We start from the raw sequence: 20245 nt of genomic DNA, 5'->3' as shown, positions 1-20245 counted from the left end.
TGATTGCGGCTACTTATCCACAGACTCAGAGAAAGTTGGGGTGGTACTGGGAAGTCACTGGTTCCCTCAGCACATATTTACACCATGCCCAAGGGCTAGGGGGTAATAAAACAGCCTCTGCTCTCCAGCTTAGTAGAGAAAACTGTGGGGAGTGTTGTGGCGAGGATAAGCACAGGCACTGTGGGAGCCCACAGGATGCGTGGCCCCCCTGGGGCCCAGGGACCTAGAGAACACACAGCAGTCCTCAAGAATGGGAAAGGCAACCAGGCTGAGGGAAAAGCTTGTGCAGAGAAAGGCTCAGGACAAGAGAAGGGGCGAACAGGACCGTAGCAGCAAGCAGCTCTGTCACACAGAGGAGAGGAGTGGAGAGACAAGGTTGGCGAATGTGGGGAGGGCCAGATCCCAAGCATCTCCCACGCCAGACTCGCATACTGGTCCTGGCCCCCGTGGCTCTGATGTTAAGGAAGCCTGTGTTCTCTTGGAACTGGAGGACAGCAACCTCTTTCCTGCCCACCTCCCAGGGTGGCTCACACAACAGCCATGAGGGAGTGGCGGAGAGCTAAGGAACTGTTCAGGTTCTGGTATTGCGAAAATCAGGACACATGCTGAGGACCCAGGCAGAACTGATGGAGAGTAATATGCAAAACTCTCTGACCAGCTGTCTTCCATCCACACAGTCCAGCAGGGTGAGATGTGCCACATGTGAATCCTGTAGCCAGAGGACTACAACAGTGTCCCCCCTGGATTCTGACGAAAAACTCAGCATGACATGCTGGTTCTGACTATTGTTTTTAATTGAGGAAATCAAGTTGAACATACAAGAAACCTGTGAACACTGAAATAAGAGACATACATAAGCTGCTGCACTGAACTCTTACTCCCCAAAACCCACATTTGCATGAGACTTTTTTCTAGGCAGGTTAACAGTGGAGGGAAATGACAAGGGGAGATTTTCCACATAAACACAGCCACAATGTACAGTCACCAGCAGACTCTGACCTGCAGGGCAATTACTGTGCACTTGCACTTGGCTGTGGCTGTTTCTGCTGCCGCTCTTGTGGCTTCTTTTTCTTCTTCTGTTTGGAGAGGCAGCTCAAGGCAGACTCGCGACTCCTTGGGGCAGCCACGAGCACAGGCGGCTTGCCAGACTGAGTTGGATACTTAGTTTTCTGGTCATCTTTGAACAATGGTTGGGAAAGTAAATGGCGCAGCTCCTTCTTCAGGACCTTCATCTGCTTTTGTCTTCGACGTTCTTCTTGTTGGTCAGCTTTTCCTCCTGGAAACACAATACAAAATAGATCTAATTTACTATGATTTGTAGCCTTGATGGATAGTATTTGTGATGAAAAATGTTTTGGAACTGGGGAAGCAGGGCTCAAAAGTTCTCTGCAGAAGCTACCTGGCTAACTTCAAGTACAGGAGGGTACTCAGGGCCACTTTGTCCTTGCAGCTTCACAAAACCCTCCAAGATAGGAATGATCTTCATTTTACACTCAAGGAAACAGAGGGCACCTGCCGCAGCTCGCACAGCTAGGTGTCAAACTGAGATTAGAACCAAGTCTCCTGACCTGAAGATCTGGGTTCTTCCTACAACCCATCTGCTTGCTGCCTGGGGTATGGTGATGAGAAAACTACAAAGCCCTAAGAGACAGTGTGCGCCATCTGCACAGCCCAGCTCTCCTGCACCCACCACCTGTGCAGTGGCCGCACCTGCGGAGGCGGGCAGAGCCAAAGGACTCCACGCCCACCTGTTCACAGGAAGGGAAGCCAGGGGCTCACACATCTACAGTGTAAGCCCCAAGCCCAAGCCACTAAGAGTACCAGCTCACCATCATCTACCCGCAATTTGGTTCCTGACTTCATGCTGAGCAGACAACAGTAAGTCTGCCTATGGATTTTTTGGCTTCTTTGGCATCCAGATGCCAACACCTTAGCTAAGCTGCCCACTTGTGGGGTGGAAATGGCACTGGACCTAATACTAGTGTCATCAGTTCTCGATGTGGTTCCACCACTTCTTAGACTCAGAAGTTTTCCTAGAGCAGGGACCACACAGATTCAACCCTAAACCCTCAGTCTTGACCCAGGGTCAGAGTTGGGGCTCAGGAAATGCCTGGTGATGGAGTTGTTTTCCTGCACAATCGCTTTACTTCTGTGAACCTCTAGTTTCCTTATGTAAAAGGATAAAAATTCCTACTCTGTTCATGTCCTGAGACCAAGATGGGATGACGCTCTGTCAGCTTGGAAGATAGGGACAGTAGTAACAATGACCGTAAATGATAACTGCAAGTGTACCAAATACTCTGTTGCCAGGCACTGTTACAGGCACATTACCTTCATTAACTCAAGCCATCTTCACAATAACCCCATTAGGTACTTTACAACCTGCATTTTATAAATGAGGAAAACCTGGCTACAACAGAGGTTAAGGAACTTGACCTGGTCACACAGCCAGTTAAGGGAATGAACCAGCACTTAAACACAGGTGCCCTGGCCTCAGCACCTGCCCCAGAAGTCAATGTGCTCCACTGCCTCTCCACACAAGGGGCAGCTGAAGGCTCCAGGACAACTCAGAGGGAACAAAGGCCAAGGGCTTAGGCTCATCTGGGACTAGGGCCTGTGGCAAAGAAGGAAGGAGTCCTGCTGATTTTGACGGGACCCATGGTAGTGGGGTTGGTTCCGACAAGACCAATGTTTAAAGAAAAACAAAAGAGAAAAGCTGAAGGCACCCTTCCTCAAGTCCCATCTAGCCCACTTACCCTTATACATCTCTTCTTCCAGCTCAATCTCAAGGGCAGCTGCTGCCTGCTCAATCCAAGAGTTGTGCAGACAAGCCTGGAAGTTCCGATACTCGGCTTTCTCAATCTGTCGAGCTAAACAGATTCGCTCCTGGGAGAAAGGAAGAGAAAGTATTCATTTGACAGAGGGTTCAGGCGTCTGGGAAGCAAAGTCTCTTGTTAAGTTGTGTTTTTAAAAAAGTTCTTGAGATCCGTGCTCAGTGAGATGAAGCTCAGTTCCCATCTAAGTGCATTTGTTTTCCTTCCTGATAAAAGTGCAGAGGGCAATCACTACACATGAACATATTGCACAAAATCCTAAGAGCTGAGTTTCCAAACAACAAACGTGAACAGCCCCACCCCTTGGAAGCCCACCTTGGTTGGAGTGTCAGTCTACAGGTGTCTAAAAGGAACTCTTTGCCCACAGCAGGCTTTCACAGCTGAGACCCTGAAACACCCCAACAGCTCTGAGTTAGGGTCCAGCTCTCAATCACATGGACAACAAGCTCATAGAACTGCCTTTCCTCTCTTCCATGTTATCCTATGTTCAAAACATTTCAACTCTCTCTCATGGATGTTGGGATCAGACCACAGTGACAGGATACGTCAAAAAAATGGGAGAGATCTTGTGAAGTGAGGGATAGGAGCCAAGGGAAGCTCCTATCCCCCACATGACCTTAAGACTTTACATAATCCTTCTTACACTCCAGGAATTGATTCTACACCTTTCCATCCTCATCTCCCACCACAATTTCCCTACATGGCTACCAGTCCTTTCAAGCCACAGGAGCCAAAAGTCCTTGAGCTGTTCCATGCTTTTCCTCCCTCCATTCCTGGAATTCCATCTCCTCCTCACCTCTCCACACCTCTGCCTTCAGGAAGCTTGAAGAAAACCCCATCTCCTTCCAATAAAGTCCAATAAATAAACCAGTCCAACAGTACTCTATCTGTACCTGAACTGCAGCCTGGGCTTGGCATCCCTCATGAGCTAGTGGGCCTCTACAGAGGAGAACCACCCCCTGAACTGGTACCTGACACACTATGGCCCATGATGAGCAGCATCTACTCAGTGAATGCCAGCTGGGTTAATATAAAACTCCAAAGGTAAGCACTGCTGGCATCTGCTTCAGGAAAGTGACACACCTTTAGTATCTGCCTCAGCAAGAAATGCTGATCTCACTTCCTTATAACCCTCTGAAGGGACGTCCCGGTGGCTGTGCTCACTGCCCTTGTCCACTGGATGGGTGATGGAGGCTTCAGGACAGTGAAGAAGGGATGCAGGAAGAAACTCCACACTGGCTACTCATCCTTTCTCCCTCTGCAAGGGACAGTGTCCCCACTCCTTTTCTCACACATCTCCCTATTTAGGTGTTGGCAGAACCTTTAGTTTCCAAGGGATACGATGCCATCTCACAGCAGGTGAGGGAGCAGTATGGTCCCTCCCCCCAACAGCACTGGGCTTTAACTTTTCTTTTTACCTTAACTGCATCCATGTACTTTGTCTGCACAGGGAACAGTGGGATGTCTTCATCTTTCTTAAGGGTTTTGTAAATCTTCTTAAAGTTGATTACATCCTCAGGTCCAATCAGCATCAGGCTGAGGCCTTCACTGGTGGCACGAGCAGTCCGACCACTCCGGTGGACATAAATCTCTGAGGTGCGAGGGACCTGCCAGAGAGGACTAGGAGGTCTACACATTGCCAACACCCAATATTATTCTCCCTTCAGGGCCAGCAACGCCTGCCGGACTCTTCTCCCTCCCAGCCAGGAAGCTAGAAACCTCTCCAGCACTCTGGACAGATCCAGCCCTTCTCCCTTAGTCCCACATTCTTTGGCCTATTGACTGTGCAAGCGTCTGTCCTCCCGTGCCCCCTGTGCTGGTTCAGGCCCTTGTGAACACTCAACTGGACAATGGCAGTCACTTATTTGGTCTCTAGTCCTCCCTGCTCCCCCTGACCCAACGCAAAGCTGCCAGTGTCATCTTCCTGAGCCCAAGCTCTGACCCCAATACTTCTCTAATTAAAGAAATTCCACTGCTTCTTCACCAACTCTACATGGATGATTGATGAGCAGTCATAACATCTGCTGAGTGATTACAATGTGCCAGGCAATTCTAAGTACTCTGCCTGTATTATCCCATTGTTCCTTATAACAATAATATGAAAAAGATGCTCTCATGATCATTCATACTACACATCAGGAAACTGAAACATACTGACATTAAGCAATTCCCCCTAGGTGGAAGAACTAAGTGGTGGAGCCAGGATTTGAACTGAAGCAGTCCAGTTCCAAAGACCACGCTATGCTGCCTCTACTTTGATATACTCTGGATGTACTATCCACAGATGTGGTGTGAGTGCCAACAGTCCCTCCCTCCCGTGTTTCTGGGGCACACACCACCGAGCATGAACACTTGTCTCCACTGAGCCCACTGACACTCCATCTCTCTTCCACTGTGGTGCTCTAAGCACCACCACAAGCTGTTTACAATGTTGCTAGAAATGAGATCTGCTGGGCGTCCTTCACTTTGCTGTCCCAGCACACACTGTCTTCTCATTCTCAACTGCCCGCTTCCACATGTCCTTTCCTCCCAAATATCTTCTGCCTTAAATTATGGCTGTGTTCATCTCATCCCCTTTAGCAGATCTGATACTTCTGAGGGGTAGAGGCTGTATTTTCTCTATCTGGAACCTTCCAAAGACTGACCCAGCTTATTCCCCAAAAAGAGGATGAACAAAAAAGATTTGCTAAACTGAATTGGCACCGTAAAAGGCTTTTTAAAACATGAAGGATTAAAAAAGAGAAATAATGCCAGAATAGCACCATTTATTGAGTATTTACAATGTGCTAGGTGCTTTATCAGCATTACCTCATTTCATTCTCACAAACCCTATGCGGTAGGTAGCATATGACCAGTATCCAAACAACGACCTTGAAACCAGAAAGTAACAATGCCCAAAGCTAACTGACTATGAAGCAGCTGATGAGCATTTAAACACTGGAAGTGTGGCTCTGGAGCCCTTAGGCCTAACCACCACCCTACGCTAATATTTACTAGGAACATACACTAATGTTAATGTCAGTAGCAACAGCAGTTAACATTTATCTGGTGCTTATGACATGCCATGTGGCTTTCCAAGCTCTAATTAAATTAAACTTACTTAATAACTTTAAGATGAACTTGAGAAGTAAATACCAAAGTAACCGCCATTTAGCAGTGAGAAAACTGAACCACAGAGACAAGCTTGTTCAAGGATATGCAGCTGGGATTTAAGCCCAGGCAGGCAGGTCTTAGGCACCACGCTCTCTTCTCTACAGTTCTCATGCTACACTTACTATGCCCATTTCATGGAAGAAACGAAGACTCTAACCTGCAAACATTAAGTAGTTTGCCCATGCCAAAGAGAGAGAGGCTCTCTGACCGCAGACAATGCAAGAGATTTTCAGAATAAATCTCACCATTGTTCCCTAAGTGACTGCAGCTGGTGGTCACTAGATGCCACTGGTATTCCCTGTTCCATGAGGTCTTGGGACCAATAATTCCTCTTCCTGTTCCTTCCTGCTTCCCCCAACCTTTGCTTTAAAAACTCCCCATTCAACACTGGGAATGCCCACAATTCCCCAGCTGCCCCTACCTGGTAATGGATGACATGCTGGACCTTAGGAATATCCAGGCCCCGAGCTGCCACGTCTGTTGCCAGGAGAACACAACTGTGATAGGGAGAGAAAGCTTATTAAGAATAACTGTAACTATCATTAATCAGGTTCTTAGCACCTGCTGAGTAAACAGAGCAATCCATACATTCTATGGGATAGTACTATTAGCTCCCTTTTACAGATGAAAAATTGGAGGCTCAGGAATATTAAATGTCCCAAGGTACATATATGACTATTCAGTTGTGGAGCCAGGATCCCAACCTGAGTCTCACTTACCACAAGCAAGAAGCCACATTCTGCAATCATAAAAGACCACCTCAAGTAATTAAATATAGCCATTTATGTTGCAGGTCAGTGACCTCATCTCCTATCACCCTCCCAATTATTGCCCTCCAGTCACACAGATGTCCTTGCTCTCCTTCAAATATGCCGAGTATGTTCCTGCCTCCAAGCCTCTGCCTTGCTGCACCTTAGGCCTTAGAAGGTCCTGCTCAGATATCTGTTTTCCTTACTTTCTTCCACTCTGCTCAGATCTCACCTTAGCAGAAAAGCGTCCCTGACTACACACCCACCATCTTCATAACTTCCCTTCTCAGCACCTAGCCCACCACTTGTCAAAGTATATACTTGCTTTTCAATTTATTACCTCCCTTCCACTAAAACATAAACTGCATGAGAGCAAGGACTGTGCATTATTCACTCTTCTATTACAAGCCCCTAGAAAAGCATCTGGGTCATAGTAAGCACTTGCTAATGTGCTGGATGATGTCTCTTAATGTATGTGTGGTTTGAGGAAAGTCAAAAGCACCTGAGGTATGTCTTAAAAACTTCAAAGATTCTGGGCCCTCCAGGGTCCCCAACTCACTGTCTCTGAGGTAGGGCTGGGCAATATGATGCAAACCAAAGTTTGTAAAACATTAACCACTGCTCTAAGCCAAGATCAGAAAACTTTTTCTGTAAAGGGCCAGATGGTAAATTATTTTTGGCTTCACAAGTGATAGTCTCAGCTGAAACTACTCAACTCTATCATAGTGCAAAAAAGCCATAAACAGTACAAAAATGGACCTTCCTGTGTTTCAATAAACTTCATTTATAAAAACAGGCAGTGTGTGGGATTCAGCCTGTGGGCCATAGTTTGCCAGCACCTGATCCAGTAAACCACTAACTCTAAATGAATGTGCTAATGTGTCTACAATGTCTACAAGCCAGACACTTGTTCTAAAAACTAATCACCCTGTAACCTGATAAAACACTGTGTGCAAAGCCAATTTAGAGTTGGACTCAACTTCCTAGGCCCTCATCTTGACACACTTCATCGTGTTGCCTAAGCATCAGTCTAGCCCAAAAGCAGACATACAGTGACAGCATGAACTCTGGGGAAGGCCAGGTTTATATGAGGCCCACCTCTGCCACTTCCAGCCTGAGAATCCTTGGGCAAGCTGATTAGCTTTTCTAGACCTTATGTTTTCCATCTATAAAGTGAGAATAACAATGGTTAAGTGGAAAGTAATAATGCTGACATTTAGCAAGTACATACCACGTGCCAGCCATTGTTCTAAACACTTTATGTGCATAAATTCACTTCTCACAACAACCCTCTGAGGTAGCTTCTACTACTATACTAATGATGAGAAAACTGAAAACACAGAGAAGCAATTTGACCAACTAGGAGTGCTCAGCCAGGACATGATCCTTAGGCAGTCTGTTCCAGTCTGTGCTCTTAACTAGGAATCTATTCAGCCTCTTCTCAAGGATGTTAGAAGTGAATGAAGGTGCTAACGTGTCTACAATGGCAGTATAGTACTTAATCTGTTAAGCAGGCATTACTGTCACCAATACTAATTATTAAGTTTTCAGTTGGGCACTGACCAGCAACCCGATGAGGGGGAGCTGCCTCCTCATGTGCAAAAACCTGCTACCTTCACCTGATAAGGGCCCAGTGACAGAAGGTAGCTCCCCATCACCTCCCCACCGTCTTGGCCACCTTGATTCAATGGCTAGAGGCTGGGCTCTGGGGATACAGACTGACTCACTCTTCCAGACGGGCGAACTGCTCCAAGTTCCTGAGCCTCTGCTTCTGGTGCATGCAGGCATGCAGAGTCAGTGGCATGATATCCAGGACTTTGAGGAGCCCAGAGAGGCGTTTGATGCAGGAGATACTGTTGGCAAACACTAAGGTGCGGCCTGGGTACTGCATGAGGAAGTAGTACAGATATAAGTCTTTCTCATAAGTCTCACAATGGATTTTGGTCTCTGTCAGCGTCTCCACTGTGGCTTCATTTCTTGTGAGGTCAATGACCTTGGGCTTGCCCCTCATGCCAATTTTCTGCACGAGGAGGTCAAGTTTGGCAGTTTTGTCAATTTTCTTAGTGTGCTTCTTGTGAAGGATTCGAGCAGGTGCTTGATGTACTAGTGTCAGTGTGGCAGAAAAAACAAGTGTCTGTCTCTTTGGGTTGTATTGGGAGTCACTGAGCATCTCTAGCAGCTGTGACAGTTCGGCAAAGTGGCCTTTCTCAACCATCCGGTCAGCCTCATCGATCACCAAGCACCTAGAGATCCAGACAAACCCACGTAACCTGGTTAGTAGCAGGTTAAGAGGAGTCATCTACAGCATACTCTACCACCACCCCCACCCTCACACGCACACACACCACAAGGGCCTCAACTAATCACCATCATGCACGCCTGTTTTTCTCTAAAGACCCAAGGTCTGGATGGCACCAAACCCTGGCACCTGACATTGTACAGACTAGCATATCACCTCAGGCCCATCTCAGAACAGGAGGTGAGGGGAAAGGGGAAGTACTGTCTCTCACCTGAGCTGTCGAAGGTAGCTCAGATGAGGGTGCTTTTCTTTAATTAGCTCCCACAGCCGGCCTGGAGTGGCAATCACAATCTCAGGCTGGCGGTTCAGCATCCTCTGCTGTTTCTGTGTGGACATTCCACCAACCAAAATAGCAGTTTTAATTCCTAAGGTACACAAAACATAAGAAACACTGTTATTCGTCTGAGTACTTAGCTTCTTCATGGCTGACACTGGTACCCCCAGATTAGCAAAGGCAGTTCATCACCAGCACAGCTCCACTCTCAGCAATAAGAGCTGCCTTCTATGTGCATTGTATCCAGCAAGTTAAATGACTTCCTATGCATCTAGAATGGCATTAGCTATGTGTTATCCTTGAGAGAACTGAGAAAGTATCTCTCAAACATTTTTCGATAGGGCTTAATTCTCTGACAAATGAGAAAGGTTTCCCCTAGAGGGCAGGAGCTATATAGCTCATTTACCTTTGCCACCCCAGCATCTGAGATCCTCCCAGAAAATATCTATTAAATGGAACTAAATCTCACCTGTAAACTTGGCCACAGCATCGATGTGTTGTTTGACCTGCACAGCAAGCTCTCTAGTGGGAGTCAGAACCAGTCCAAGGAGAGGACGCTTTGGATGGGCTTTACAGGCAGCAGTTTTGCCATCCAATTCTTGCTTTAACTTTCCAGTGAGCTCTTCAACAAGCTTTTCCTCTTTGTCTTCACCTTGTTGGGTGAGAGGCTTCTCCCTGACCAGTGAAGAGGGCCCTTCATCAGCAACATCATCACAGAAGGGGAGCGCCTGGTTTGAATCACCAGCTCCAGTCTTGGCTCTGGCCTTGCTGGATGGCGCTCCAGTCTCTGCCTCACCCTCAACGGGCTGTGCTTCACCCTCAATTCCAGGCTCCATTCCAGCCTTGCTTGGTGATCCAGTCTCAGCTCCAGGCTCAGTTTTGGTCTCGCCAGGTGGTGCTCCTGTGTTACTGAGAGCTGGGGTAGGCTTCTTCTTTGCCTGCCACTGCAGCACCGCATGAATCATTGGAATGGCAAAGGCAAGAGTTTTCCCACTTCCTTGTAAGTAAAACAAAAAGTAAAGACAGCATGAGTAAACAGACACATGTACTTTTACACAGAATAAGGGACCCTGAAATAGCCAAGAGCCATCCTGACCAACCTAAAGCTCCTCCACCCTGCACAGGTTCCCCTACAGTATTGCAACAGGAGGGTACCTCTAATTAGAAGCCTGAAGAAAAGTCTGGTAGACTAGAATTGAGGCCTGGGGTCACCAAAGATTAACTGCAGACAAAAAATCTAAGCAATGGAATCCTAAAGAAATAGCAAAGTTGTGGGGGATAGAAATCTATATAATACTTTCCCAAGACCTTTCTTTGGTGGGTAAGGAGGGAGTAAAAGGAAGTTTTCTTAGTTTTTGAGAAAATTTAAAAATAACACACTTTTATCTATGCTTGACCATTTCAACTGCCCTATGAACATAAATTGAACCTGCATTCACACTACCTGGGTGTTCAAAAAAAACAAAGCAAAAACCTCAAGTTGAGAATTTTAAGTAGTTCCTAAGCTATAATTCCCCAAGCGGAAGTATATAGATGATCTCTGAAGGAAGAAACCTTATTGCAGGCCTCAAAGAAGTCTAACAAATAATTGTCAGAGGAGAATGAGCAGCTCTCAGTAAGAAAATATTAATCTTCAAAGAAGCAAGGCACTACACAAGAAAAAAATTATAGGAAAAAGCAAAAACAGACCCAGAAAACCCCAAATAAGAAAAAGCATTTTTCAAGAGAAACAATTAAAGTTAGAAGACAGAAGACAATATAACATCTTTATTTAAAGACCTAAAAAACAACAAAAAACCCCCGACAATCTAGAACTCTATAATCAGCAAAAAATTTCTTTCAAAACAACATGAAATACTTTTTAGGAATACAAGGGCAGCAATAGTTTGCCATCAACAGACCTGAACTACAAGGTATACAAAAAGAAGTCTTTCATGCAGAATAAAGGATGATACTAGAGAAAAATCTGGATCTACACAAAGGAACAGAGCACCAGAAATAGTAACAAGGGCAAATATAAAAACTGTCTTTTTAAATTTATACTTCTCACCACTGAATTTTATAAAACATTTAGTGAAGACCTAGTACCCATCCTCCTTAAAGTTTTCCAAAGAGTAGAAGAAGAGGGAATACTTCCAAACTCATTCTATGAGGCCAGCATCACTCTAATACCAAAACCAGGCAAAGACACCACAAAAAAAGAAAATTACACACCAATATCCCTGAAGAACATAGATGCAAAAATACTCAACAAAATATTAGCAAACCGAATTCAAAAATACATCAAAAAGATCATCCATCATGATCAAGTGGGATTTATTCCAGGGATGCAAGGATGGTACAACATTCGAAAATCTATCATCATCCACCACATCAACAAGAAGAAGGACAAAAACCACAGGATCATCTCCACAGATGCTGAAAAAGCATTTGACAAAGTTCAACATCCATTCATGATAAAAACTCTCAACAAAATGGGTATGGAGGGCAAGTGCCTCAACATAATAAAGGCCATATGTGACAAACCTACAGCCAACATCATACTTAACAGCGAGAAGCTGAAAGCTTTTCCTTTAAGATCAGGAACAAGACAAGGATGCCCACTTTCCCCACTTCTATTCAACATAGTACTGGAGGTCCTAGTCACAGCAATCAGACAACACAAGGAAATAAAAGGCACCCAGACTGGCAAAGAAGAAGCCAACTGTCCCTGTTTGCAGATGACATGATATTGTACATAAAAAAACCCTAAAGAATCCACCCCTAAACTACTAGATCTAATATCTGAATTCAGCAAAGTTGCAGGATACAAAGTTAATACACAGAAATCTGGGGCATTCCTATACACTAACAATGAACTAGCAGAGAGAGAAATCAGGAAAACAATTCCATTCACAATTGCATTAAAAAGAATAAAATACCTAGGAATAAACCTAGCCCAGGAAGTGAAAGACCTATACCCTGAAAACTACAAGACACTCTTAAGAGAAATTAAAGATACCAATAAATGGAAACACATCCTGTGTTCATGGATAGGAAGAATTAATATTGTCCAAATATTGTTTAACCCCATCCTGCCTAACGCAATCTATAGATTCAATTTAATCCCTATCAAAATACCAAAAGCATTCTTCAATGAACTAGAGAAAATCGTTCTAAAATTCATATGGAACCACAAAAGACCCCGAATAGCCAAAGCAATTCTGAGAAGGAAGAATAAAGCTGGGGGCATTATGCTCCCCAACTTCAAGTTCTACTACAAAGCCACAGTAATCAAGACAAGTTGGTACTGGCACAAGAACAGACCCATAGACCAATGGAACAGACTGGAGAGCCCTGATATAAACCCAACCATATATGGTCAATTAATATACAATAAAGGAGCAATGGATATACAATGGGGAAAAAACAGCCTCTTCAACAGCTGGTGTTGGCAAAACTGGACAGCTACATGCAAGAGAATGAAAGTGGATTATTGTTTAACCCCATACACAAAAGTAAACTCGAAATGGATCAAAGACTTGAATGTAAGTCACGAAACCATAAAACTCTTAGAAGAGAACAGAGGCAAACATCTCCTGAATATAAGCATGAGCAACTTCTTCTGGAATGCATCTCCTTGAGCAAGGGAAACAAAAGCAAAAATGAATCATGGGACTCTATCAAACTAAAAAGTTTCTGTACAGCAAAGGACACCATCAACAAAACAAAAAGGAATCCTACAGTATGGGAGAATATATTTGTAAATAACATATTGACAAGGGGTTAACATCCAAAATATATAAAGAACTTAGACGCCTCAACACCCAAAAAGCAAATAACCCGATTAACAAATGGGCAGAGGATATGAAGAGTCAGTTCTCCAAAGAAGAAATTCAGATGGCCAACAGGCACATGAAAAGATGCTCATCATCACTAATCATCAGGGAAATGCAAATTAAAACCACAATGAGATATCACCTCACACCAGTAAGGATGGCCAGCATCAAAAAGACTAAGAACAACAAATGCTGGTGAGGATGCGGAGAAAGGGGAACCCTCCTACACTGCTGGTGGGAATGTAAGCTAGTTCAACCATTGTGGAAAGCAGTATGGAGGTTCCTCAAAAAACTAAAAATAGAAATACCATTTGACCTGGGAATCCCACTCCTTGGAATTTACCAAAGAATACAACTTCTCAGATTCAAAAAGACATATGCACCCCTATGTTTATCGCAGCACTATTTACAATAGCTAAGATATGGAAGCAACCTAAGTGTCTGTCAGTAGATGAATGGATAAAGAAGATGCGGTACATATACACAATGGAATACTATTCTGCAGTAAGAAACAGATTCTACCATTTGCAACCACATGGATGGAGCTGGAGGACATTATGCTCAGTGAAATAAGCCAAGCGGAGAAAGACAAATGCCAATGATTTCCCTCTTTTGTGTAGTATAACAATGAAGCAAAACTGAAGGAACAAAATAGCAGCAAACTCGGTGACTCCAAGAATGAACTATTGGTTACCAAAGAGGAGGGGTATGGGAGGAAGGATGTGGGAGGGAGGGAGAAAGGGATTGAAGGGTATTATGTTTAGTTCACATGGTGTGGGGGATCACAGGGAGAACAGTGTAGCACAGAGAAGGCACACAGTGGATCTGTGGCTTCTTACTACACTGATGGACAGTGACTGCATTGGGGTATGGGTGGGGACTTGATAATATGGGTAAATGTAGTAACCACATTGTTTTTCATGTGAAACCTTCATAAGAGTGTATATCAATCATACCTTAATAAAAATAAGTAAAAAAAAAAAAGAAATTTATACTTCTTTAAAAAATAATTGACCAAATAAAGTAAAAATAATAATGCATTTTGGGATCTCTGACCATATAAGGTGTAAAACAAAAAGTACAAAGCAGAGAGGAAATGGAAATATACTCCCATCTTGAAGTTTTCATACTATATATAAAGTAGTGTTTTATCACTTTGAAGGTAGGTTATGATATATTAAAGATACACACTGTGAACCCAAAAGCAACTGCTATAAAAACATGACAGAGTTATAGCTAGTAAATCAATAAAGGAGATAAAATGGTATCACATACACACACACAAAAATTCAATCCAAAAGAAGGTAGAAGAGGAAAAAGAGAACAAGAATAGCTGGGAGAAAAACTAGCAAAATAACAGATTAAAACCCAAGCATTATCAATAATCACATTAAATGTAAATAACCAACATCACAATTAAAAAACATTGTCAGATTAAAGAGTAAGACCCAATTAATATGGTGCATATAAGAAACTCACTTTAAATATAAAGATATACAGAAATCAAAGTACAAGTAAGAAAAAAAGATACACAATATTAACATTAATGAAAATTAAGCTGGAAAAGCTACATCAACATCAGACCGAGGAGGCTGAAGAACAAAGAATATTTTAGGGATAAAGAGAGCCATCTCATAGTAAAAGGAATGAGTTATTTAGAGAATATAACAGTCCTGAACATTAATGAACCCAGTAACAGAGCTTCAAAATACACAAAAACATGAATTGAACTGCAAGTAGAAAACTATCATTCAAGAATAAGATAAGCAACAGAAACACTTCCAATATATTAAAGCAATTAACATTTGTAGTTAAAAACCATCCTACAAAGAGTGGTGCAGGCACAGATGAAGTCTACCATATACTGAAGGAAGAAAACATAACAATTTTATACAAACTCTTTCAGAAAGTTGAATAGTTTGAAAGTCATTTACATTACTCGATTCCAAAACCAAAAACATTTCAAGAGACTTCAAACCAATATCCCATGAACATAAATTTAAAAATTATCAATAAAATTTCTGCAAATCAAATCTAATATAAAATGGAATAATACATTGTGACCAAGTTTGGTTTATCCCAGGAATGTCAGTTTCGTTCAATATTTGAAAAGCAATCAATGTAATTCACCATTATTAACACACTAAAAATGAAAAAACCACTTATTTCAGTATATGCAGAAAATGCATTTGAAAAAAAAATCTAACAACTGTTCCTGATAAAAACTTTCAGCAATCTAAAAATAGAAATTTCCCAGCCAGATAAAGAGCATCAAAAAAAAAACCTACAGCTAATGTTTTCTCCAAAAGATCAAAAACAAAGCAGCGATGCCCACTATACCATTTTGATTCAAAATTGTACTGGAGGTACATAAATATGTAAATAAAATAGAAAGACAAGTCACAGACTGGAAGAAAATAATCACTTACCTGATTAAGGAGGTGTATCTAGAACATACAATGAATCAGTAATAGGAAAATAACATCCCATTTAAAAAATGGGCAAAAGAACTGAACAGACACCACCAAAGAAGACACAGATGACCAAAGGTAACCAAAAATACACTCAACTGGTCACAAGAGAAATGCCAATTAAAACCACAAGGAATAACACTAAAATGTAAAAGTCTAAATAAAATAAAATTAATGACTGACCATACCAAATGACAAGGACATGGATCAGTCTGAACTGTCATGATATGGTGGGTACATAAAATGGTATAATCACTTCAGGAAACTAAAAGTTTCATTTAGCAAAAGATCCAGTCATTCCACACGTTAAGTATTCACCCAACAAAAATTAAAGGGGTAAATGGGTAAAAAAATATACCCATACAGAGACTAATACACCAATACTTATGACAGTTTTATTTGTAATAGCAAAAGAAAAACAGAAAAAAAAAAAGAAATATCCACTAACAGAGGAACAAATTATACTATATCCCTAACACTGGAACACTACTTGTCAATAAAAAGGAACAAACTGTTTATTGGTATTTCCAATAACAAGGATGAATTTCAAATACACTGAGTAAACGAGGAGATAACCCCACTCCCAAAAGTACATATTGTATGATTCTATTATATAAAATTCTGAAAAATGCAAACTAATCTATAGTGATTGCCTATCATAACACCAGCTGCCTGTGAATGAGCAAGACTGGGGTGGGGGAAGGGTAGAAATCCCAGAGAAGGCAAGATTACAAAGGGGCCCAAAGCGCATCTTTCTGGGGTAATGTATGTATATTTGTTATCTGTGTGGGCAGCAGTTTGCTCACAGTTCCAAATCTTTTTGAATCTTGGACCTGCATATTCACACATTTCATGGTAACAGCCTGACAGGAACTGTGGTATGAATTCAAATGTCAGGCGAGTTACACTGGCTCAAAGAACTTTGCCTCTGCCTCTCAGAAAGCCACATAGAGGCCTCTGCATACAAAAGCAGTGCAGCAGAATACTTAGCACAGATGTTGCTTAGAATCCAGGCACTACCACTTTTGGCTGAACAACTTTAGGGATACTGTCTGTCCTCTGTGAGAGCAAGTTTCCTCAGCAGTAACATGGGAATCAATAGAACTTAGTTCAGGATAGCTGAACTGAGTTCATCAAGAGAATGCACTTAACACAGTGCACAATCCATTTAAAGTTTAAATGCTAAGTAAATATTCAAGTAATTATTACCTCCATTACCCTTTCCTGGAGTTTTCTCACTTTTCCATCTATGTGACCTTCCATTTATGAAAACCCTGAGTTTTCTGACCACTTTTCCTGAAACACAAGGCACAGTGTACAGACCATCTATCTAGTCCTGTGCCATACAATGTAGTAGCTACTAGCCACATATGGCTACTGAGCCCTTAAAATATGGTTTCTCTAAATTGAGATGTGCTTCAAGTTTAAAATACACATCAGATTTTAGAACTTGGTACAAAAATAAGAATATAAAATATCTCAATAATTTTACATAAATTGTATGTTGCATTTTAAAAATATAATTGGTTAAATATAGTTCAAATTAATTTTCACCTGCTTTTTACTTTTTAAGTATAGCTTCTAAAGAATTTAAAATTATGTATATGGATCACATTACATATATGTTACTATTGAATTCTTGTGGTCTAGTTGAACTAAGTTCCAGACTGTACAAGCTCCTCCCCCAAGTCACTAGTTTAGCATACCTAGGGCTGGTCACCCCGACATTACTGCATACAGTCTTAGGGGTTCGGGGGGAATGAGGAACTTTAACAGCAATGCCTGGTCTCAACAGTAACCTCATGTCCAAACCTGCCCACAAACCCCACCCACTGGTGATCTACCACACACTTAAATTCTTCCAACAATAAATTCACCAACTCCCAAAGGAGCCCTTTTATCTTTAGAAAACTCAAGAAACAGATATTTCTTCCTAAATGAAGAGCTACCTCTCCAGAGGGCTGATCTTAGCCCTACTTTATCTCTCTGAGCCATTTAGAAAAGGCTCAGGAACAGAAAAAAACCTACCATTTGCAAATCACTTTCCATGTAGTGTATAAACAGTATTTATAATTAGTTACCATAGCAAAAACACTAGTATAGTACATACTACTGTTTATCTCAATTATAATGGGGCCTATAGAGCTCAGAGAGGTAGTGACCTGCCTAGAGTACGAATCAGGAAGTGGTACTTCTAGGCAGAGCTAGTTGATTTCTAAACACCTCCATTCAACATTCTTCTCTGCCCCATCCACCCAACCAGTTAGCTGCCACAGGCTCAATACAAAAGCAATCTTGCCCCGGCCAGCTAAAGTTACCCTTACCTGTCTCAGCAGCTCCAAGGATGTCTAGTTTGTCACGGATAGCAGGTGCCAACGTCAGAGCTTGGATTGGTGTCGGTGCAGAGAAGCCTAGAAAGCTGAGTGCTCGAAGAACGGGCTTGGGTACAAACATGTCCTTCCAAGCTGATACATCTGCTTTCTGGTCATGCATTTCAGGAATCCACGTCTTTGCTTTTTTGGGCACCTTTGTAGTACCCTGGGAAGGCTCACCTTTTTTTTTCCCTTTCTTTTTCTTCCTTTTTGGAACAGTCTGCGTGGGTCTTTCTGATGCCATCTCCCCTACCTCTGGCTCGAGACAAACTGGACCATCTCCCTGGGACTCTGGCTCAGTGTCCTGGAGCTCAAACTGTCTCTGGGCACTGGTGCCTTCAGCTTCCACATCTTTACTCTTTTTCAATTTCATCTTCTTCTTTGAGGAGCTACTCTCTCCTTCCTCCTCTCCTGAAACAGCTTGTGCCTTTCTCTTCTTGGGCTCCTCCTTTGAGAAGAGACTGGAAGGATTCTTGGCAGGGGAGACCAACCGGTAATCTGTCAGTTCCTCAAAGCACACCAACTCATCCATCTGTCCCTCTGCAAACACATTTGGGTCAATTTTCACCTCCTTCCATTTTCCCACAACTTTGATTCCTTTTGTTTGAAATTTGCCATAGCTTGGGGGCTTTGGCCTTGATTTTGTCTCCTTCAACTTCATGGCTGCTTAAAAAAAAAGGAGAGAAACGTCCCATAAGGCTGGCAACTGAGAAGCATGGGGTTCTGAGAACACAAGTATCTTCTAAGCAGCCTACAGAGTATCAGGCCCTGCAAACAAGGACAAAGGATGACTCTAATGCTAAAGATCAAAGGAAGGAAATGAATCCACAGAACAGGCAGCTTGGCCTGGAACAGAAGGGACACAGGAGCTGGAGCCAGTTTGGATTCCAGATCCAGCACTTATTGCTGGTGTGCCCCGGGACAGTCCTCCTTGAACTTCTCAGAACCTCAGCATTCTCACCTTTTAAAATGGGGTTGGGTCTAACAGTAACTAAGTTACAAAATGTTTTGTGCAAATAAATAAAACTATGTAAAGCCTGAAGGCTAAAGCCTGCTAACATCCAAACCATTTTGAAGGCAGAGTAAGAAGCGGGGAGGAGGGGAGGTGTTAAGGGGGCCAGCTTTATTCCAAGTGCAGAGCTTCCTTCCCTCTCAAGCCTTGCCCCAAGATGGCAAATACCTGTTTCATTTCAGCACCAGTCCATTTAAAAAGCCATTTAGGCACAAATCATCTGAGTGGAAATCGATCCACGTTCTCTCCTTTCAGAAACGCCAAAACAAAACAAAACAGACAGTGTGGAAAGGGCAAAGTAAATCTTGGTTCAAATTCGGACCCACAACTCGACAGCTCGGACTGCGGTGGAAGCATTAAATCTGTGTGCCTCAGTTTCCTCGACTGTAACCGGGGATGAGGAGGGTATTGGTCTCGCTGGATCGTTAATCGAAAACAAAAAGATGACGCACATCAAAAACCGCTTAGCATGGCGCCTCACTACGTAAGCACGTCGCCACGCTGCGAAGCTTCCCCCACCGCACCGGCCACGCCACGATCACAAACGGCCCCGCTTCGATGCTGAGGGCTGCGGGTGGTCAGGCACAGGGGGACGAGGACGCGGAGTGAGACCCTCACAGCAGGCGGGGTCCCTCCTCGTGGCGCTGGGCCCCGTCGTGACGGGCGCTAGGGCCTCGTCTCGGACACCAACGGGAGCACGAGGCGGAGAAACCAAGACCGCTGGGCCTTGCCGCCCACAGAAGGGGCCCCCCGGCGCGGGGTCCGCCAGACTGCTCTCCCCGGCGGGCGACCGCCCTCTATGCACCCGAGCACCCAGCTCGTCTCGGGTGCCGGGCCCAGCCAACCCCGCTCCCACTCCCGTACTCACCGCGAGGAGATACCAAGCAACGGCATCAACAACAGCCGCCAGAACCCCTCAGCTGCAGCGACGACCGCAGTTCCGGGGTGGGGCTTGCATCACTCTCGCGTACTTGCTTTGGCAGGAAGTCCCGCCCCCATTCTACACGCCGTAACCTGATTCGCTTTCGCGCGAGGTCGGGCTGCCGCAGTGCGGGAGTGGAGAACGCGGAGGGATTGTTGACCGGCCTTGGCCGCGGTGGTTGTCCCCAGCCTTGGGAGCTCGCGGGCCTGGTGGAGGGCGGTGTGCTGCTTCCAATAAGTCTCTGTGACCGCCACGCACTGGAACGCAAGTTTTCTTGGTCTAGTTTTAATGCGTGGCTGTCCACGTATTGAATAGCTATTGAGTGTGCCCTAAGCCTTGCA

General features: G+C 43.7%; 1 protein-coding gene across 4 annotated transcripts; it reads right to left on the bottom strand.

The window, feature by feature from the left end:
* Positions 1–776: 776 nt before the first annotated feature.
* Positions 777–19951, bottom strand: DDX24 (DEAD-box helicase 24). 4 transcript variants are annotated; one of them, XM_036991708.2, is made up of 9 exons: positions 19851–19951; positions 17923–18633; positions 9779–10306; positions 9247–9400; positions 8464–8979; positions 6409–6484; positions 4253–4441; positions 2757–2886; positions 777–1276 (listed from the first exon to the last, which is right to left on the bottom strand). In XM_036991708.2, the coding sequence occupies exons 2-9, from the start codon at positions 18629–18631 to the stop codon at positions 1011–1013; spliced, it is 2568 nt and encodes an 855-aa protein (XP_036847603.2). In that variant the 5' UTR covers positions 18632–18633; positions 19851–19951; the 3' UTR covers positions 777–1010. The 4 variants fall into 4 exon arrangements, with proteins under 4 accessions (XP_036847603.2, XP_036847604.2, XP_036847605.2 ...); XM_036991709.2 differs by having other exon boundaries at positions 17923–18636; positions 19851–19913; XM_036991710.2 differs by lacking the exon at positions 19851–19951 and adding an exon at positions 19151–19772 and having other exon boundaries at positions 17923–18636.
* Between the last annotated feature and the right edge of the window lie 294 nt (positions 19952–20245).

Source organism: Manis javanica, chromosome 8, assembly GCF_040802235.1.
Source record: "Manis javanica isolate MJ-LG chromosome 8, MJ_LKY, whole genome shotgun sequence".
NCBI lineage: Eukaryota > Metazoa > Chordata > Mammalia > Pholidota > Manidae > Manis > Manis javanica.
Note: the sequence above shows the minus strand (reverse complement) of the source record. Positions and strands in the feature narration are given on the sequence as shown.

Coding starts and splice junctions, on each gene's coding strand:
- DDX24 (XM_036991708.2), bottom strand. CDS start 18,631: ATGAAGTTGAAGGAGACAAAATCAAGGCCAAAGCCCCCAAGCTATGGC. Junction 8,980..9,246: donor AGCTACCTTCGACAGCTCAG/GTGAGAGACAGT, acceptor CTGGATCTCTAG/GTGCTTGGTGATCGATGAGG. Junction 6,485..8,463: donor CAGTTCGCCCGTCTGGAAGA/GTGAGTCAGTCT, acceptor TCCCTATCACAG/TTGTGTTCTCCTGGCAACAG.